Genomic DNA, 22,560 nt, shown 5'->3' on the forward strand with positions numbered 1-22,560 from the left:
TTTGACGTTGACGAGTGTCAAAATGGCCCTTCAGAAACTTATTCGAACAACATGCACTAATCTTTTCGTCTTCAAGTCAAATCGATCTTGCAACTTGCTTTTATTAAAGTGCTTGCCTTTCTCAGTGACTACGTAAACCCTGAACTGGACGTTGGGGGAGACAGTCTTCACACGTTCAGAAGCGGTTTCTAATCCAATCCGGCCCGTTCCCTCGCAATTAGGACTAACTATCCAACTAAGCGATGTAAATACATCTGTCTAGGAAGCCATTCGACAGCCGGCGTGACCAGGGCTCTCTAACCAGCTATGGGTAAAGTTAAATCAAGAAAGCTTGGCAGAGACATGACCTGGCAGATGGTGACCTCTCTACGTTGTGGTGTTAAAGTACAATATAAACTCTAGTCTGTAGAATAAGGAACTGATTCCATAAGTATTTGCTAAACTAGCCAGACTCTCATTCGTAGTACCTTGTACATCTTTTTTGGAATAAGGATAAAAGGATAATCACAAATTAAACCATAAATCGGAAATACCTTTTTACCTTTTGTGAGGACTTGTTGTAACATTTCTTTCTAAATGATTACTACCAGCCTCTTCTATCTTCATTATTGTTGTAATATTACTCATCATAGAACGGGGTTTGTAGTAATGGTAAAGCTCAGTTATCCCCAAATTCTTTTATAATATCCGTTTTTGAATGATTGATTGAATAATTTACTTTTTTCTTAAACCGCATCCGCACATGTCTAGGATAGACAGTAACGGACTCGGAACGCTTTAAGTTTCTAGCTAAATCTGCAGAAACTAATTTACTTGAAGCTACACCATAGCTTGATTCTAGTTGCTGGTCTTAAGATTGAGCAAGGCATCCCATATGTCCACGAGGTCTTCTTGAATAGTTTATATTAAGTGCTGGAGGCCTTTACGAGATTAGTCAAACAAGTCTATGAAAAAGCTTAGTTTAGCAAGTTCATCGGCGGTATAAGTTGTACGGTTTCCAATGACTGCTGTTTTCATCAATAAGTCCTCCAAAATTACGTAGATTATTTACTGCAATCTATGTTGTAGAAGTATCTATACATATCGGAGCGGCCGTGAGGGTACCGGACTGGTTAGGGGCTCCGAAATTTCAAAAAACCTTCACCTCCTAGGTTCACCAATTTTTATTCCGTTAAGAACCACAGACGATCTTAATCCTCCACTGTGGATACTAGTAACTTCACAGCAGATGTAATGCCTACAAAAAGGCAAATATCGTACTTCAACATTGTATTTTTATTATTAAATTTTCTGCTAGAACTATAAGATCTGGTGTGGCAATAAATGCTGATTTTGTACGAGCTGATGTACAGGCAGGTTCTGAACGTTCAAAGTCGTCCCAAAACATCGCCTTACTTCAAAGTCTTATCGCAGAAATGCTTATAGCCTGCAAACCATAATACAACAATCCCCAAATAACGTCTCGACTTAAAACAACTTGATAATTCCAAGTCTTCGTTATGCTTCTTCATTTTCTTGGCTAAACGACGTACTCAGGCTACTTGTCGGGCCAATGAATGGTTTTTCTAAAACTTGTTTATACCACGTAGTTGGACGTCACATCAATCTTCACACTACCAGGGGGACCATCTGGATCGGATTTGAACTCCAGAACTCCGGACGGTCCGTCAAGACTGTCGAAACTGCCACCTCACCACCGCTCATCGTTACTAGCAGATCTCTCAGAATGCTATGCTATTATAATGAAAGGGAAAGCTGTCTCAAGTGTTTGTAAGATATAACTGAAGGTTGTAACTTTAGTGGATGTAGCGAGGCTATTCGAAACCTCGAAAGTGTGAAATCATATTTCAGAACAAAGAGAGTGTTCGTAACTGTTTAGGAGGGACTTCCTATGACATGCCAACTTTTCTATGATTTCAGTGTTACCCATACTATGGTTCAGATAGTCAGTTAGGCACATAAGGTTGCACTACAATAGAATATTCTCTGATTGAGAAAATAAATCATTCGAAGGACAGTTTGCTTCCAACTTCATTGCAATTCTGCTGATTATTGATATGCATAAATCAACCAGACACATAAACAATACCACACAACTGCAGCAACTACCATTACAAGGCCAATCCGCGGACGGCGTTGCATGTGTTGTAAAGTAAACGTGGAAAAATTTTCAGCCGTTTCACTCGCTAGATCACTGGCCCCAAGATAATGTAGGGTATGGCACAAAAATAACTTAAATAATGGTTCGCTTTTATCCGCAAGCAACTGCACCCAGCCAACCAAACAAACAGAGAGTTTTATTTGTCCGTAAAAATCTACCCACAAATTGCACTTTGCTACAGCAGACGGTATTGCGAAAAAACATCCTCCCGAACCGGCGAATCATATTTGGGTTGTTTTTTTTTTTTTCGCACAACAGCAAACCAACAAACAAACAAAGTTCTCTTCTGCATACACATTCTCCGCCAAATCCATTCGCTTATGTCGCATGACTAGACATAATTCCGCAAACGCACACAGAATACACAAATACGTACACATACACTGGGAGACACAATCGTATGATATCGCTGGTAGCCGGTCAGGTCAAAACGCACCCTTTGTCGCCGAACGCACCCGACAGCAAATCCACCCTTGAGATACGACCATTCAAACTATGCTGAAGTGTTTTGGAGCCATCGCCAACAGCTTTTCGAAGATGCTTTTTCGTCTTATCGCACATTCGATTGTGCAGTGTTGTCTAGCAACAGCCGCAGATAGGAAGTGAGTGAGGAGTTATCGGATGTTTAACTGTACCCACCTTCGTCTACCAACAGTGAAAAACAGACTGGGAATGGGTAAGGTTTCCAGTGCCCTAAAATGCTTAATGTTGCTATGGTAGCCACAAACAAGACACGCTTACGACTACTGCGGTATGATGGTGTGCATGTCAGAAACAGCGACCACATCCCGCTACAAAATTGGCGTAAACGAAAAGTCAATCAACTGCTGCACCCTTGAACTTGGGACGCTTCGTTGGACGAATTCATTGGTGAAAGCAATTGCCGAAAGTTCCCCCATACCCCGACCAAGAATGCGAAAATAAAAATTCAAACCGGTTTCCCGATTAATGGGTATGGGCCCATTATATAATGTAATGTGGTCTGATGTACAGCAACAGCAGCAGCATAATCGGGGAAGCCATACAAGCTGTTCGGACTGGACGATGGTGAGCAATTGGTTATCATCGGCAGCATTGCTCTCTAGCTCCATTATCAGTTTGGCCGCGTTACGAGTATTCGCAATAGTCTGGGCGCTTAAGTTGAAGTTGCACTGAACAGCTGAGTGCATGGGCAGAGAGGGAGATGTCGGGATAGATAGGTCGACGAGGTACTCGTCCAGTAACCTTGACTTGCACTTTCCACACCATCATCCCCATCATCATCATCATGATCGCATCCACTGTTGCCAACACTGGAAACAGGAAGGTCAATTCATACAAATCCTTTCAACAAAAAAAAAAAAAAACGTTGAATGATCTCTGACGTCATTCTCTATATTGCTGCGGATTTGACTTCGAATAGCATGTGCCCAATTTGGAGACTTTTGGAAAATCGAAGTAGTATTGAACGTTGCCAAGCACGGACCGCTTCATCGTATGCTTGTATGAGAGAGTGAACGCGTGCACTACTTACACGCATTACGCAACGCGTGAACAAGTTTTGGCATTTCTTGTTCGACCACTGTGCCTACCCTCCGACAAACAATTCACTACCTAGTGGCCCACTTTCACACCCCATTCCGTCCTCATACGACCTCCGGGAGGGTTTCATGATGGCTGGTGACGTTACGGTTGTTGAGCTCCAAAAGAAAACATAAGCACAACGACGGCAGCTTAGGGAAGGGATAAACTCGCGCGTTGCGTCGTAGTAACAACTTGCACGGACCTACTACTTGAAGGGTCCTCGAAAACACTCTTTTAGTAACCAGCTGTTTGCTTTTTGGAAATGCAATTTAACACTACTACTTCGCTACTACTAACCAGCTTACTAGATGACACACGCACGCGTTTTTTGTAGCACGCCGTTACAACGATGGAGAGAGAGAGAGAACGAGATAGAGTGTCTGCAGTGTGTTCGCGGGAAGGCGTTTGCACAAGGCGTGCGCGCGCGCGACCAGTTCGAAGTTCGGCAACAAACTAAACGACCGTTGCGGCTGGACTTTTCGATTCGATGAGTCGTCTACCGACAATGAAACATGTTAGAGTGGGGTGGCGATACTTTGTGGGAGATCATGGGAACGGGTTGTTGCCACAAGTCGGTTAGCTTGGGGTCGTGTGGTGTATTAGGACGGATTTGTGGCGCAAACGGATTTATGCGTGAAGTGCACGTGCTAGACAGGCAAGGCGAAAGGAGGTAGTGAAGCACCTCTTTAACACCCACCGTCAGCTCGTCCTGCGTTGGGGTAGCTGGTTGATTGTTTATCCAAACGAATTTTCGATTTATGAGAGCATTACTAACAATTAGCACAACAGGTACGGCACGTATAAACACCATCTTTTGAATGCAAAGAGAGGCTGCAAACATTTCTTTCTATCATATTTGAGTCAGAAATCCTAGAATGATTTTTATACCAAATAGTTTGTTATATGCGGATAAGCGCGGTAACAGATTTCTAGAAGTATGACAGATTTATATCGATGTTTTTCCATATTTTGCAGAGTTCTACACCACTTTTATAAACCAAAAAATGCCATAAATATATTAATTCTTTAAAAACCCACAAGTTACATTTGGAAGCATCATATTTTCAAGCGTTCTTAGAGGTTTACTTTCCTTCCAGATGATACGAATTTGCTGAACACATAACCGTATTGTCAGTAACTTCATTCGTTAAAAAAACAAAACAACCCTCATACAGATTAGTTAACCATTTGTAATCATTTCTTATGAAATGTTGAAATTTTTGTAGCAATTTTTCCTACAGCTATTTTATTTGCTATTTACCTCTGTTTGCATCCAGTCTACCAAACTAATATTTTTATATCAGGCGAAACCATATTGGCATATTCTTCACATTGTAATAAAATATTTGAAAACATTGGGTATATAATACGTTATGGAATATTGATGTTTTAACTTGTTTTGCATTGTTTGCATTAACAATAAAAATCATGGTGCATAAATAATATAAAATTATAACAGACAGGAATATAATATGCAAAATTGGTTAAATTAGGAATATAAATATATGTATTACATGACAGCCCACTTTCGAAGCAGTGCTTCGAAACGTGAACACGTATGAATATAGAAAAATAGAGAAAGACAATTTAAAAATGCGTGTGCCTTGAACACTTCATCATTGTCGCAACAGCTGATACAGATAATGCTACAACAACGTTACCAATCGAATGGTAGGTGTCTGATAGTCAGCATGAAAATGTGATAATTTCATGGTATTATCTATCCACATGGCTCTTAAACCATATGATGATTCGTCTTCAGTGACTCACATGGCAGACATACATTAACGGACATTAGATTAAGACCACTTTTATACCCAATTTTTAAACTACTGCTTCCGATACATCTACTAGGTGTAATTTTACCAAAATGGGATGCTCATCAATTTTGTTTTCATCGATTAGTTCACAAATGATTGCGTACGAAAGAAAAAAAACCTATAAAAAGTTTTAAAAATTTGAGACATCAAGAAAGATAATTACTTTACAATCGGAATTAGCCAATTCTAGCGTTGAGAAACAGAGGAGATGCCCTAAACTATAAACTATAGGTTTTTATTAAGTTTTAGAATTGATTACTGTCCTTATGTTACGGTCTTATGTGCTATAGGCCCATTTTCATCAAAAAGAAAAAAAGATTTAAGAATCGATTTAAAGAATCGTCTTATTATAAAAACAAGGTCGATTCGTTGGAAATCGACTTCATAATCTCTTTTTTAAGCTATGCACCATAATAGGTGGTATTAAAATATTGCCCATCACTGAATATTTGATCATTTCATGTAAAATAGGTAGTTAAATTTAGAAAATTTTGCAAGAAAATAATAATATACATTCCAATTGCAAAACTAGCATTAAATAATAAAAACAGATTTGCAATTTGTTTGGGAAGCATTGTAACCCCTTAGCCCTTCGATCATGCGACATTTATAGGGCTCTGAATATGAAAACAAACCCTAAACCAAAACATTTCAACCCTGCTTCTTCTCGGTCCCTTTACATCTTCTCTTTTTCTCTCTCTCTCTCTCTCTCTCTCTCTCTCTCTTCATCCAATCTTCGTTTCTCTTTTACTCCCATATCCATCACACCAACCGCCTGTTTTGCTATCGATTTTCTCCTGAGCCGCCTTATCGATGCGTGGTCACGTACCCGCCGTCCAAAGGAGGAGACTCGTTAGGAGTTGTGTTGACTTTAAAAGTGCCATTTTATTGAAAAAAGAACTAATTTACTCACGTCTTGCAATTGCTTTTGAAGCTATTTGCTTATTCCGACAGTGTTAGAACACAGTTGCTAGAATAATTTCTCGGATGCCACTCAGAATCACACACCTACGCACTTATTTCCGTGGTTTAAATTTGGATTGTCTAGCAATCGGTAGCAGTTCTCATTATCACTTGGGAATATGATTACACCGAGCTTACACCGATAACCGACCGAAACATAGCAATGGCACACGCGGTTCGTCTAACCGTTACTGATAAATCTGGATTCTACACTTATGTAATTTTTCCGGCAGCAGCCTTCCGTTGGTGAACGTCTTCTTCTCCATAGTGAAAAATGCTTTACGATGCAATACCCCGGCGGCAGAAGATGAGGCGCAAATACGAATGCGTTCCACACTGGAGGAGTATGACTCAACACGGCGCCTACTACGATAATGCACAGACTACACACAATGGCATGTTTGATGTTGTTTATTTCATACCTCTCAGCCGGCCTGTTTTTGAAGCACATCTTTAATGGTTGTGCATAATCAGAAAATGAAATAAAATTGAATTTCTGTAGCATAGTTGATTAATGTACAGATTTCATAAAAACCGCATATAAAATTCGAAATTATAATTGAATGCCTTTTTTGTCTGACACATATTGGTTTGTGTAAACCGTGCTTAACAGTCGCCTGGAAGGCGTTTGCTTTGTACGAACGAGGATCGTACGATACAAATGACGTCATATTTGGCCAATGATTTTTATGCTATATGAGAGTTGCAAAACGACACAAACGGAGAACATATACAGAAGTAAGTAGGAATAAAAAATAATCAGGGTTGCAGGGCACTGTGGTACAATTTATGTTCTAATTGAGACAAATGCGCGGATCCTTCTCATGGTAGGACTGGGGGTATTTTTGCTCCACAAGGCATTTTCTTGTCGTTAGCAGTATTATCTTTACTTGCTAGGAATGCTGCTAATCCCGAGCATAACTGTAAAAATATTTCTGCAAGTTGCTGCTGGCGTTCAAAGTCCATCAATTTTAAAAAAAATATTATTCTCTTCGATGCACCTCAACAGCGAGCTCATTTCATATCCAATGGTCTGTTATCACGTTTGATGGAAAAAGATAAACTTCCTTTTATCTCTCCCGAAGCCATCTTTACAACGAAGAAATTCCGTCCCACAGCAACGGTTTGCACCCGTGCATTTGAACTGACCACAGCACACGAAGCGTTATCTTCAACCGTTACCACACCTTGTTGTCGCTAGAGGGCGCTCGCTTGTCGAACGACCCACGATTGCGAGCCGACGCTGTCGGGCGGCTGTGCGTATTTAACCGCCCTTTGCTGAGAAGAGAGAGCCAAGTTCGGTGCCAGACACAGCGAGAGACGGACGTCGCGTTTTCCCGGCTTTTCAACTTCAGCGAACCCGCGTGCATTTCGCAAGCTTCTTGCATTTTACATCCACATCCCGTGTAAAACCACCAACACCATCCACACAATGGCCGTCTGGGAAGGAAAGAAGTACAAGATGGAGAAGTCGGAGGGATTCGATGACTACATGAAGGCTCTCGGTAAGTGTATGGGGCGCGTCGGGGAGTCGGTGCACTGTTTGCCACAAAAGCCGGTTCTTCGGTACAAGCGTTGTGATAACGTGACGGTGATGAGCAGAACTTGCGGTGAAAACTGTGTTTTTGGGAAAATTTGTGTTTCAGCAATGTGAAACTCCTGCAGAATTGCTGTTATCAGTGACTCGAAATGTGTATTTTATTCATGCACAAACGAGCATTCGCTGCTAAACCTTCTACGAAAAATGTGATACTGGGTCAGTGTAAACTAGATCAAATCGCGTGAGATGATCCATTGCTGGGCTTACTCTGTCCTACTCTACTCGCCATCGGTCGCTCTCACTTCAGCACGCGCAAAACGCCATCTCTCTCACAATACGCAACCGGACAGACATCGTACGATAGAAATGTGCGTTTGCGCCGAAAAGAAAGAGGTGGAGAAGTGAGGAGGAGGTCGAGAACACGTCAGCGTTAGTTAGTTGATGCAGCGAAACAAAATCAAAAACAGGAAACTTGAAGAATTTGAGCCGAAGAATACCTTCTCGTTTGCATCCTGCTGCTTTTTTTTTGCCGATGCTGGAATTAGCATATATTTTTAACAGCAGTGCCTCTGATGAAACGAATTCCTACCAGCAGCACGCCTTTGCTACAAATTGCTTTGATTTCGAGATGCAGCTCGGTGTATGCACGCCGTCTAGTTCTCTCTCGTTCTCTCTCCTTTGCTCGAATGACCGGCTTTTTAACCGGCCGGAATGCCTAATGCACTGATAGTGCTTCTTTTCGATGTGGTCACAGTTGACACAATCAGACACATTGTGACCGGGAAGCGAATGCTCACGATTGGAAATGGAAAAGGTCAATGAACTTTCCAGCGGTACAAATGCACAAATTGTTGCCAACTTACTTGACACATGTAAGAGCTTCTCTCTTTCGCACGTCTGTTGAAAGAAGGATAAAAAGAATAAGCGTGTGAGCGAGAAGAGAGAAAGTGTGTAATGTATCGTGCTTTCTCTTCTCAGCTCATTACAGCGGGTTTTTTGGTGAACACGTTTTTGCATACTTTCAAGTCGCCATCAACGGCCAATGTGACCATTCCGTTAGCCATGCGGTGGATGATGTTTTAATTGAGCTGTTGATGGAAATGTACCTATCCAGCACATTTGACCCGTGCCTTTGATGACTCAATCCAGTCACTAGCAAGGGACACACCTTATGAAAAACCCGACAGAGACTTTGCTTTGCTGCTTTTCGGGTCACCCAGCTCAAGAATGTCGATTAGACTAATCATGTTTCGTTTGTCGCATCATGTATCCCCATGAAGACGAAGAATCCAGCTTAAAGATCACTTCCTTTTCATTGCAATGGTGCATTTAACGGGCCAGACATGCACATCCGGACACAGACGACTGCATCCGCATTCATCCATCAGTCAGAAGGAGTGTGTAAAATGCACCATTGTGGTCATAATTTCCTCGTGAACACAGTTGTCTTCCGTGCGGTGCATCAAGAAAACGCACCAACAAGCATCGTCTGTCGTTTTTTATGTGCGACTATTGTGAATCAATTAATTTCAATCCAATTGCCGGGTCAGTCCGTTGTTTGCCTTTTCTTTCTCTTCACTGTGCCAGACAATATTTTCTCATGCTACCCGAGGTGACACTTATCAAACGTCCTCCAAAGAGCTAGTCCGGTTAACGCGGTGGAATCACTGCTCGCTGCGCTTCAATTGGTCAAAAGAAGAGGGTAGCATAATTGAATCAAGAATCCATTATATTATCCCATTTACACTGGTGTCACGGCGAGACTACGTACGGGGTGGACAACGCGACGCCAATGACTGAATACCGCTCGATGGGGATGTTATCTGGAAGCCACATCGAGAACTGATGAGCTTGATGACGCTAGAAAGTGGCAAAAGATAGCGAAATGGATAATACATCAACTTCATTAGACGATCCATGGATCGTCTGAAGCGCAAATTCGTTCATTGTCACCCGCGTTGGGCATATCAGCTGATGATTTGTAACACGATTAATCCGACCTTTCGCATAACATGTGCTTCAATCTGATTTGACGCACGTGAACGTCACATTTGCGTAAGACGCGTAATTATAATGATATTCGCCATTTGTCCATGGTTCCATCGGGTGAAGAAGCCCTCTCGCCTAACCTGTTGCTAACGATTCTGTCGGTTCTACTGACACGCAATGTTTATTGCATAATTTCGGTTCATTTAAGCGTCAGTAGAAATTACCGGCCCCGACAAAACGGTCGTCGCTCGTCAGGTTGTTTTCCATCGGTTGTGAATCGAACTGGAATTAATGCATTTCGTCGTCGTTTCCGTCACTCGGAACGACAGCCGATAACACTTTGAAAGAGCATGTGTAGGGAAAGGCAAGTTTAAATCCAAGTCATTGGAGAACATGGGCAGAACTGAAAGGACCCCAAAGGTGGTTGGTAACGCACCGTAGTACAGGTTTGATGGATTTATTCGGCTGTAAGCAATGATAAGCGATGATAAGAATTGTCTGCTTTGGACTCTCTCGCGCTCTGGGCAAGATGTCCACACGGTGCTTATAGTCGATGGGGCATAGATTTTTAGCCGCAGCTACAGTCAGTTACACTGATTAAATAAAAGGACTAAAGATTTCGATAAGCCTGAAGTGTGAGACAGGCAGATCCCTACAGTTGCCAGTGGCAAACCTGGTGATCGATTTTTGATAATACGTTAACCTTATGAAAAATTCTTTTACAATCGAAAATCGTCCACACCCGAACCGATAGCTGCCGTAAAGATTGCAGGGGGGCTAAGCTTGAAAATCGAGATTACGACAAGCCAAAGGCAAGATTTTACACCTTTGAACCTTCATCGGAAAGTCGCTTATCGGCGTGCGCGGTGCGGAGCTTACCAAGTGGAGCACTCGTGCCTGTAGGCCTGTTGAAGTAAACAAAATCTTCCCGATTGCGGCCGCCTTTGCCTGCGGTGCATCGATGCTTCTCGTGGAGCAGATTGAGAAGGTGGAATAACGTATTAACAAACAAATGAGGAGATGATGTTGTGTAATGTAGAATCACGAGGATAGTCTTGATTTGCAGCAAGATGTTTACTTTATTTTTACTTTGCAGCAAGATGATTACTTTATTTTTACTTTGCGGCTTTGGAGGAAAATTAATTTGCAATATTACGTTCGATTGACAGACAAACTTACTGATTGTGGTCGGTTTTGGACGTCAGTGGATGTTTTTTGAATACTAAGCATGGAAGTCCATTTCTGTAGGCCTAACTCACCGTAAGCACATCTGCGGTAAAGAACTGCGAAGCACCTGGGCAACGGTTGAATAAATTCAAGTAGCACACCAGGAAGTTCTGCTTGCACCGTTGGAGGAACATTAAAATAAGCGCTAGGTAGTCACGCTTCCCATGCGTTAACTCTACGCTGGTCGATGTCCATTATAGACTTGTTCGTGTGGACTTTGTCTTTGGATGCCTTTGATGGTGTGTTAGAACCTAAGTCCACAGCTCACTCATGCTCCTCAGCCACTGCCCACTGATAATGTTCACTACTGTCGCTGTTTCTCGAAGATGATTTTCTCCATTAAGCCCTATTACGTTTGTTTGACTTTGACCAAATACCAAATTAATCAAAATACTCTCGTCTCACAGGTGTCGGCATGGTACTCCGCAAGCTTGGCAACAGTATCTCGCCCACGGTGGAGCTGGTGAAGAACGGTGACGAGTACACGTTCAACACGCTGTCCACCTTCAAGAACACGACGATCAAGTTCAAGCTGGGCGAAGAGTTCGACGAGGAAACCGTCGATGGCCGCATGGTCAAGTCCGTCTGCACCTTTGATGGCAACAAGCTGATCCATGAGCAGAAGGGCGAGAAGCCGACCACGATCGTGCGCGAGTTCACTGCCACCGATCTGACCGCCACCATGACTGCCGGTAACGCCAAGTGCGTCCGCTACTACAAGGCTGTATAAGACGGGTACGGAGCATCCGTCTGTCCGCTACCACCATCGCCCACAACACACCTCCTAAGCTGCTCCCGGCCAGAGCTGCATTCGATCTGTGACCGAATGACAATAGGGATAGGAGGGAATTTTAGGCCCAGTAGTAGTTGGACTCTATCACAAAACATCACATTTCCAGCATCATTCGCATTTACATCATACATTGTATCGCATTAGATACAAGATAGGGAGTAGCAATTAGCAAAACTATAAGCGTACGACAGGATCCTTCAACGTGGAGTAGAATCAGGACCCAGATGCGTGCGTGTGTCCAAGTCCGAAAAATGTCCGTGCGGTGAGAAACGCGTGTGTGTGTGTACGTGTGCGTGTACACGTACAACCGATAACGAAACCTGAAACGAATGGATTCTGACAGCTAACCTTTTTTTTATTGTTTATGTAAATATTTGGATTGAAATTCTATGACTTGGTCATAATTCTCGATCATTGCTGGTAATGTTGCTGTTGCTGGTAATGATCAGGAGGAATAAAGCGAATAAACAAGCGTAATGAATTGATTATAGATTTATAGCATTTGTTTTTTTATTTTTAGTTGCATTTATTTATTTATTAATTTTTTTACAGTGTCTGGCGGAAATGTACAACACTAACAATGTGGAATGTAGTGAAATATATAGCAAAACGATAGCTTAATCGTACACATTTGATTTTATTTGTGAAGAATGGCATTCTATGCATCCGAAATACATAAATAAACTTGTGAATACTGATAACAAAATCTTCTAACGGAAAGTAGCAAAAGATCTTGGGAGACCTTACGTCACTTAACTGCTTCGTTTCCTTGTATAGTATTCAAGACTGAACATCTGGTTGTTGCGACCTTTTGAGAGCAACTGATCCGCAAGACCTGCTGCATGATCTTTGTTTACTATGCTAGTAATAGTGTCTCAGCTTTCAGTTTGCGTTTTATTAGGGACTCCAGAGATTAATTATGATTCAAACAACATTTTTCAACGTGCCAATGCGACAAGACGATCTAAAAATATTCCCACCCAACTCCTCCCTGACCGACTGTTTTATCCTTCAGGATATCCTTGATCGGTTTACATCCTGGTGTTCTCGTAATTCCTTTACACTCTGTCGTGTCAAATGCAATTCCATTTCATTTAGTCGTTCCCGAACTCCTTCTTTGTTCCTTTGTTTCGTATGTTCTCAGTGGCGTCAGTGTATAAATCGTGTTTCGGTCATCAAGGACTAAGGAGTTTGGATTCACTTTGGTCTTAGTTTTTCGTACCATATCGATGCTGTTCTGGGCAGTGCTTGGAGAACCTTTGGTTTGTTGAAACGTGTGGCTAGCGATTTTTCCGACCCTCTGTGTCTCAAGGGTGGCACCTTTGCTCGTTGGTCAGGTCATTGTTGGAGAGTACTGCACAGTTGTCTGGACCCCCTCTGCTAGGGTTCACATCGATATGTGATCGTATTGAGCATGTTCAGTGGTCTTTCACGAGGTTTACTGTTCGCAAATTGCTGGCTGATCCTTACTCTCCTATCCTCTCCTATCCTCAATCCACTTTTATGTGCCTTCCTGCTCTCTACGCCTTTTCTGCGGTTGGTCGCAAAGATCCTCCGCTTCGTGCTATGGTCGGCTTTACCCGTGTGGCTCACAGCTTTGACTTTAATTCTTCTCTTACCTCGTCCCGCTCCCAATTAAATACTGCGCTGTAAGTTTAGGACTTAGGTTAGGTTAGTTAGTCTTTACTTCATTAGTTATCAAGCTGCATTTGTGTAGCCGTAAGGCAGACAAATTAAAAATACATGCATAATAAAATAAATAAGAAGTGTGTATAGGACGTTAAAGAAAAAAATTATATTAAACATCGGAAATAAGATTTCGCCGACTTCCGTGCAATTGGAACAGCTTGAAAATGCCTTACCGATCACGTATACTCCTTTGAGGGTCATATAAGATCAACGCTAACAGCCCGAATAAATACGCAAGCACTCAAGTTCAACGCTCAGCTAGAAAGGCACAATTGATCAATCGAGATCGAGATATTCAAGTTTGATCACACGACTACTTATATATTGCTATGTAACATACTTTATAAATACAGCAAACACGGTAATGCCCTTCTTATAATAAGTAAAGTGTACGAAATCCTTAACGAAACATGAATGGATTGATTGGACTCTTTGATGGATTCTGGATAAAAAAAATTGAACGATTTTAACTACGAGCATTGCTTTTTTTTGGCTAGATTTGTTGCTAATTTGAGAAGAATTGAAAAACGTCGTTAAGGAAGAGAATAAAATAATTTTTCACAAGTAAGGTTGCCAGTACTAGTTGTAGGGTCTTTGTCTACCTTATTTCATACGACTCTCATTACGACTGTAACAACTTTCTGCGTCTCGCATCCCGAAAAAGTTTTAAAGCATTATGTGACTTGAATCCTGATAGAATTTCAAAAACTCTTTGCGATTCAAATCCCGAAAGAGTTGTCAAAATTCTTTGCTAGGGGTTTACGAGGGCTGACAATAAAGTAAGGTCTCCAACGCTGCAACTTCGCCGGATCACGCGCTAGGCGAAATCTGGCAACACCGCCGTGTTCCTTGGTTCCCCCACTATCACTTTGCTGCTGGGTGAGGCTTCCCCGACCGCTCAGTCTTGGCTGAGCAGCCGTCAACGATGGAGGTACCCCTCGCGTCAGCGTCCAAGAGCGAATTGCGTTCTGTAATACGTTTTTTGAGTGGTGACACCTATTGTTTTTTGAAAAAGGTGACACCTATTGAAATCCATCAACTTCAACTAGTTAGTTGAAGTTTACGGGGAAAAGTGCATGGACATAAAAAACGTGCGTAACGTTCAAGCAGTGGAGGCAGAAATGCTCAAAAACCGCCGTGCGACAATTAGGGACTTGGAAGAGAAGCTTGGAGGAGTGTGTAGCAGCGAAACAATCCGTCATATCCTTGTGAACAACTTGCAGTATCACAAAGTTTCTGCCCGATGGGTGCGGAGGTTCAGAAAGTTGACCTCTTTCCTGGACCTGGCTGCGCGAGGCGGACGGAGAGTGGTATTCTGCCGGCATAGACAAGTTCATCGTGCGGATGCGCAAGGTGTTGGAAAAAAATGGCGATTATGTAGAAAAGTAGCCAAGACCTTGGCCTTTCCAACGGTGTATCGCTTTTTGTAAATAAATGTCATTTTCTATGAAAAAAAAATTGGAGACCTTACTTTATTGTCAGCCCTCGTATTTGGATTCTTCATTAGAAAGCACACACCAAACTGCTCTACAGTGGGTAACGTATAGTGTTTAAATCCAGATAATGGAATGTTTCAAGCATCTTGTGGAACATTGTAATCTGTTAGATCTGAAATTAGAAATTCCCAAACCAGATTCTAAACATAGGACATTTCTCGACGAAACTTATCGCAAAAGGTAATATGCACAGAACGATCCGGTGGATGCCATCATGATTCGCGGTTTCAATCAATTGTCTGTGTTGTTTGAACTTGCCGATATTGTCCTTTATAGAGAAGTGTTAGCAACGACCCTGTGAATGTAACGCTAAGTGTTAGCGTGCAATGACATTTACAGATTGTCGTTGTAGAGGTAGAAGCGCGTTACAGGACACGAGATCAGGAGCAGAGAGAGCATTGACCGTCCGGACAGACAGGAGAAATGTGCTGCTGATGTCAATGAATAAGTTTTAATTATATCCAACAACACAAAAAAAAAGAAATAATTATTTTCTATACTTACCTTGTTTTTGTAGACCCTATAGAATATCCTCCAATTAGTTGAAGTAGAGTAATCCAACTCGTTGGATGAACCTCTTATATGACCTAGACCTAGACATGACAGTTGCACTTTTCAATGCTTTAGACCCCCCACTTCTCGTTTCATTGATGCATACTTACCTCAAAAAAATTAAACGATAAATTAAAACAAACGATCAACTCACAAAAAAAGACGTACAAAATTATTCGTTACGCTTGTGGTTACTCTCTTTATTTCTGATGATCATTGTCAGTAGCAGAAATCGAGAATTATGATCAAATCATAGTATTTCATTCGAAATATTTACATACAGTGTTTTGCATATGGTAGAGCTAAGAAGGTGACTCTTATTATAACTGCAGGGGATGACAGCTCAACGGGCGGCATACGATACGATACGAGAACAGAACGCTTAGAACAACGACGACACATGATTTTACAATGGAAGCGTATCATATAGCACATCCACTAAGAAGGCTGTATGATACGCTTCCATTCTGTTATCATATGCCACCGTCGTTATAAGTATCCTGTTTTTGTCCGTATCGTATGCCGAAGTTGAGCTGTCGTTCACTGCAATTGTAATAAGAATCAACTGCTTAGTTCTATCATATGAAAAACCATGTAAACAATAAAAAAAAGGTTAGCAGTCAAAATCCATTCGTTTCAGGTTTCGTTATCGGTTGTACGTGTACACGCACACGTACACACACACACACACGCGCGTCTCTCACCGCACGGACATTTTTCGGACTTGGACACACGCACGCATCTGGGTCCTGATTCTACTCCACGTTGAAGGATCCTGTCGTACGCTTATAGTTTTGCTAATTGCTACTCCCTATCTTGTATCTAATGCGATACAATTTATGATGTAAATGCGAATGATGCTGGAAATGTGATGTTTTGTGATAGAGTCCAACTACTACTGGGCCTAAAATTCCCTCCTATCCCTATTGTCATTCGGTCACAGATCGAATGCAGCTCTGGCCGGGAGCAGCTTAGGAGGTGTGTTGTGGGCGATGGTGGTAGCGGACAGACGGATGCTCCGTACCCGTCTTATACAGCCTTGTAGTAGCGGACGCACTTGGCGTTACCGGCAGTCATGGTGGCGGTCAGATCGGTGGCAGTGAACTCGCGCACGATCGTGGTCGGCTTCTCGCCCTTCTGCTCGTGGATCAGCTTGTTGCCATCGAAGGTGCAGACGGACTTGACCATGCGGCCATCGACGGTTTCCTCGTCGAACTCTTCGCCCAGCTTGAACTTGATCGTCGTGTTCTTGAAGGTGGACAGCGTGTTAAACGTGTACTCGTCACCGTTCTTCACCAGCTCCACCGTGGGCGAGATGCTGTTGCCAAGCTTGCGGAGTACCATGCCGACACCTGTGAGACGAGAATAAGTGGATTAATGATGATATGGTCAAAGTCAAACAAACGTAATAGGGCTTAATAGAGAAAATCATCTTCGAGAAACAGCCACAGTAGTGAACATTATCAGTGGGCAGTGGCTGAGGAGCATGAGTGAGCTGTGGACTTAGGTTCTAACACACCATCAAAGGCATCCATAGACAAAGTCCACACGAACAAGTCTATAATGGACATCGACCAGCGTAGAGTTAACGCATGGGAAGCGTGACTACCTAGCGCTTATTTTAATGTTCCTCCAACGGTGCAAGCAGAACTTCCTGGTGTGCTACTTGAATTTATTCAACCGTTGCCCAGGTGCTTCGCAGTTCTTTACCGCAGATGTGCTTACGGTGAGTTAGGCCTACAGAAATGGACTTCCATGCTTAGTATTCAAAAAACATCCACTGACGTCCAAAACCGACCACAATCAGTAAGTTTGTGTAAGTTTTCCTCCAAAGCCGCAAAGTAAAAATAAAGTAATCATCTTGCTGCAAAGTAAAAATAAAGTAAACATCTTGCTGCAAATCAAGACTATCCTCGTGATTCTACATTACACAACATCATCTCCTCATTTGTTTGATAATACGTTATTCCACCTTCTCAATCTGCTCCACGAGAAGCATCGATGCACCGCAGGCAAAGGTCACAATCGGGAAGATTTTGTTTACTTCAACAGGCCTACAGGCACGAGTGCTCCACTTGGTAAGCCCCACACCGCACACGCCGATAAGCGACTTTCCGATGAAGGTTCAAAGGTGTAAAATCCTGCCTTTGGCTTGTCGTAATCTAGATTCTCAAGCTTAGCCCCCCTGCAATCTTTACGGCAGCTATCGGTTCGGGTGTGGACGATTTTCGATTGTTAAAGAAGGTTTCATAAGGTTAACGTATTATCAAAAATCGATCACCAGGTTTGCCACGGGCAACTGTAGGGATCTGCCTGTCCCAGACCTCAGGCTTATCAAAATCTTTAGTCCTTTTAATCAGTGTAACTGACTGTTACTGCGGCTAAAAATCTATCCCCCATCGACTATAAGCACCGTGTGGACATCTTGCCCAGAGCGCGAGAGAGTCCAAAGCAGACAATTCTTATCATCGCTTATCATTGCTTACAGCCGAATAAATCCATCAAACCTGTACTACGGTGCGTTACCAACCACCTTTGGGGTCCTTTCAGTTCTGCCCATGTTCTCCAATGACTTGGATTTAAACTTGCCTTTCCCTACACATGCTCTTTCAAAGTGTTATCGGGTGCGGTTTCGAGTGACGGAAACGACGACGAAATGCATTAATTCCAGTTCGATTCACAACCGATGGAAAACAACCTGACGAGCGACGACCGTTTTGTCGGGGCTGGTAATTTCTACTGACGCTTAAATGAACCGAAATTATGCAATAAACATTGCGTGTCAGTAGAACCGACAGAATCGTTAGCAACAGGTTAGGCGAGAGGGCTTCTTCACCCAATGGAACCATGGACAAATGGCGAATATCATTATAATTACGCGTCTTACGCAAATCTGACGTTCACGTGCGTCAAATCAGATTGAAGCACATGTTATGCGAAAGGTCGGATTAATCGTGTTACAAATCATCAGCTGATATGCCCAACGCGGGTGACAATGAACGAATTTTCGCTTCAGACGATCCATGGATGGTCTAATGAAGTTGATGTATTATCCATTTCGCTATCTTTTGCCACTTTCTAGCGTCATCAAGCTCATCAGTTCTCGATGTGGCTTCCAGATAACATCCCCATCCAGCGGTATTCATTCATTGGCGTCGCGTTGTTCACCCCGTACGTAGTCTCGCCGTGACACCAGTGTAAATGGGATAATATAATGGATTCTTGATTCAATTATGCTACCCTCTTCTTTTGACCAATTGAACCTCTTAAGCCTGGCCTGCGGGTCGTCAGTTGCAGCGAGCAGTGATTCCACCGTGTTAACCGGACTAGCTCTTTGGAGGACGTTTGATAAGTGTCACCTCGGGTAGCATGAGAAAATATTGTCTGGCACAGTGAAGAGAAAGAAAAGGCAAACAACGGACTGACCCGGCAATTGGATTGAAATTAATTGATTCACAATAGTCGCACATAAAAAACGACAGACGATGCTTGTTGGCGTTTTCTTGATGCACCGCACGGAAGACAACTGTGTTCACGAGGAAATTATGACCACAATGGTGCATTTTACACACTCCTTCTGACTGATGGATGAATGCGGATGCAGTCGTCTGTGTCCGGATGTGCATGTCTGGCCCGTTAAATGCACCATTGCAATGAAAAGGAAGTGATCTTTAAGCTGGATTCTTCGTCTTCATGGGGATACATGATGCGACAAACGAAACATGATTAGTTTAATCGACATTCGTGAGCTGGGTGACCCGAAAAGCAGCAAAGCATAATCTTTGTTGGGTTATTCACAAGGTGTGTCCCTTGCTAGTGACTGGATTGAGTCATCCAAAGCACGGGTCAAATGTACTGTTTAGGTACATTTCCATCAACAGCTCAATTAAAACATCATCCACCGCATGGCTAACGGAATGGTCACATTGGCCGTTGATGGCGACTTGAAAGTATGCAAAAACGTGTTCACCAAAAAACCCGCTGTAATGAGCTGAGAAGAGAAAGCACGATACATTACACACTTTCTCTCTTCTCGCTCACACGCTTATTCTTTTTATCCTTCTTTCAACAGACGTGCGAAAGAGAGAAGCTCTTACATGTGTCAAGTAAGTTGGCAACAATTTGTGCATTTGTACCGCTGGAAAGTTCATTGACCTTTTCCATTTCCAATCGTGAGCATTCGCTTCCCGGTCACAATGTGTCTGATTGTGTCAACTGTGACCACATCGAAAAGAAGCACTATCAGTGCATTAGGCATTCCGGCCGGTTAAAAAGCCGGTCGTTTGAGCAAAGGAGAGCGAGCGAGAGAGAATTAGACGGCGTACATACACCGAGCTGCATCTCGAAATCAAAGCAATTTGTAGCAAAGGCGTGCTGCTGGTAGGAATTCGTTTCATCAGAGGCACTGCTGTTAAAAATATATGCTAATTCCAGCATCGGCAAAAAAAAGCAGCAGGATGCAAACGAGAAGATATTCTTCGGCTCAAATTCTTCAAGTTTCCTGTTTTTGATTTTGTTTCGCTGCATTAACTAACTAACGCTGACGTGTTCTCGGCCTCTTCCTCATTTCTCCACCTCTTTCTTTTCAGCGCAAACGCACATTTCTATCGTACGATGTCTGTCCGGTTGCGTATTGTGAGAGAGATGGCGTTTTGCGCGTGATGAAGTGAGAGCGACCGATGGCGAGTAGAGTAGGACAGAGTAAGCCCAGCAATGGATCATCTCACGCGATTTGATCTAGTTTACACTGACCCAGTATCACATTTTTCGCAGAAGGTTTAGCAGCGAATGCTTGTTTGTACATGAATAAAATACACATTTCGAGTCACTGATAACAGCAATTCTGCAGGAGTTTCTCATTGCTGAAACACAAACCTTTCCAAAAACACAGTTTTCACCGCAAGTTCTGCTCATCACCGTCACGTTATCACAACGCTTGTACCGAAGAACCGGCTTTTGTGGCAAACAGTGCACCGACTCCCCGACGCGCCCCATACACTTACCGAGAGCCTTCATGTAGTCATCGAATCCCTCCGACTTCTCCATCTTGTACTTCTTTCCTTCCCAGACGGCCATTGTGTGGATGGTGTTGGTGGTTTTACACGGGATGTGGATGTAAAATGCAAGAAGCTTGCGAAATGCACGCGGGTTCGCTGAAGTTGAAAAGCCGGGAAAACGCGACGTCCGTCTCTCGCTGTGTCTGGCACCGAACTTGGCTCTCTCTTCTCAGCAAAGGGCGGTTAAATACGCACAGCCGCCCGACAGCGTCGGCTCGCAATCGTGGGTCGTTCGACAAGCGAGCGCCCTCTAGCGACAACAAGGTGTGGTAACGGTTGAAGATAACGCTTCGTGTGCTGTGGTCAGTTCAAATGCACGGGTGCAAACCGTTGCTGTGGGACGGAATTTCTTCGTTGTAAAGATGGCTTCGGGAGAGATAAAAGGAAGTTTATCTATTTCCATCAAACGTGATAACAGGCACGAGGCTGTTGGATATAAAACGAGCTCGCTGATGGGGTGCATCGAAGGGGATAACGCTTTACAATTGCGACAACGGAATCAATCAGTGGACTTTGATCAAACAGCGTTGCGGTACCTGTAGCTTATGAATTAAAGCAATGGTTTATTGCCTTTTGATTTTGAACAGATTAAAAATCTGTATTTTGTTGCATAAGATAGAAGATAGAAACCAATAACATAGGAAAAACAAAATCCTATGTTTAGTTATGTTATTAGTTATGGTCCGGATAGTCCTGGAAATGTATTTAACGATTTTTTTACAGTATTAGAATTATTCCTGAGTAAAGAGTTTGTACACAGTGAGATTTATGCCCTGTTTTATGGTTAAAAGAGCACAGATTCTGACCAATTGCCATTGTTGGTTAATATTTAAATGTAGCAGAAACAGATGAAGAAAATAGCCTTCGCTATGAGCTGATCCTTGGGTTCCTTACAATTTTCGGAACCCTACAAATGACCGAGGCTTCTATGAGTACACTGCTACTGTTAGGAAAATCACCTTTAATTCGGCTACAATGTGAAGTCATGTGCCTAACCAATTGATCTTAGCAGCGAGCGATAGATATTTTTTAACAAACTTCCATAAGATGATTGCATCTTGTGTAAGCTGAAAAAGATAAAAAAATTATTTGAGCATTATGTTTAAAATCAGCCATTACTGAATGTAATTTTCCTATTGTTTTTGTAAAGATATGCTCAACTAATCTTGATTCCTGATTTAAATTATTATGACTCTACTCGATAGAAACAAACAACACGGCTACGCACACTCAATAGCATATCGACAAGCATATAACCCGTCTTCATCATCCGAAAATCGAAATCTCATGAAGAATGAATTCAATCGCTGATGGATAAAAATACATTCTGCTTCTGCATCACCAACTAGCACCATCGCACATGCTTGCGCCATACATCCTAAAAATAAATCTCCCCACATATATAGCCATCTGCCTCCCTCATCTGGTCAACGTCAAAGATGCTACAACCACCATCCAGCATATGTGCATGCGTTATCGGCAATGCCCTTTGGTCCGGCTGGGTGTGGTAAAACGGCTGAGTGTTACCACTTTATCGATTTTGATTCGGGATCACCTCAAAACGGCTCTAAAGCCCCTCCTCTACCGTCACTTCTGTCGGTGTTTCTTCGGTGCTGGCTGTGCTAGCATGCATGATCCTATAAGAAAATCCGTCTCGCTTCGTCAGAGGTCAAGATAAGATAATTGGACTCTCGGTTTCGTGTCCGGTTT

General features: G+C 42.6%; 4 protein-coding genes across 4 annotated transcripts in view; 2 read left to right on the plus strand and 2 right to left on the minus strand.

Moving 5' to 3' along the window:
• Window positions 1–22,560, minus strand: part of LOC126559183 (uncharacterized) — a 456,771-nt gene that overhangs the window by 278,086 nt on the left and 156,125 nt on the right. The window lies entirely within an intron of this gene.
• Window positions 1–22,560, plus strand: part of LOC126559512 (NADH dehydrogenase [ubiquinone] 1 alpha subcomplex subunit 7-like) — a 387,608-nt gene that overhangs the window by 188,727 nt on the left and 176,321 nt on the right. The gene's annotated exons all lie outside the window — the stretch shown is intronic.
• On the plus strand, window positions 7,876–11,993 carry LOC126559403 (probable fatty acid-binding protein). Its single transcript, XM_050215555.1, has 2 exons — window positions 7,876–8,012; window positions 11,671–11,993. The coding sequence occupies exons 1-2, from the start codon at window positions 7,940–7,942 to the stop codon at window positions 11,991–11,993; spliced, it is 396 nt and encodes a 131-aa protein (XP_050071512.1). The 5' UTR covers window positions 7,876–7,939.
• On the minus strand, window positions 16,806–20,873 carry LOC126559402 (probable fatty acid-binding protein). The gene is made up of 2 exons (XM_050215554.1): window positions 20,797–20,873; window positions 16,806–17,145 (listed from the first exon to the last, which is right to left on the minus strand). Exons 1-2 carry the CDS (start codon window positions 20,867–20,869, stop codon window positions 16,823–16,825), a joined length of 396 nt encoding a protein of 131 aa, XP_050071511.1. The 5' UTR covers window positions 20,870–20,873; the 3' UTR covers window positions 16,806–16,822.

This window comes from Anopheles maculipalpis, chromosome 2RL (genome assembly GCF_943734695.1).
Source record: "Anopheles maculipalpis chromosome 2RL, idAnoMacuDA_375_x, whole genome shotgun sequence".
Taxonomy (NCBI): domain Eukaryota; kingdom Metazoa; phylum Arthropoda; class Insecta; order Diptera; family Culicidae; genus Anopheles; species Anopheles maculipalpis.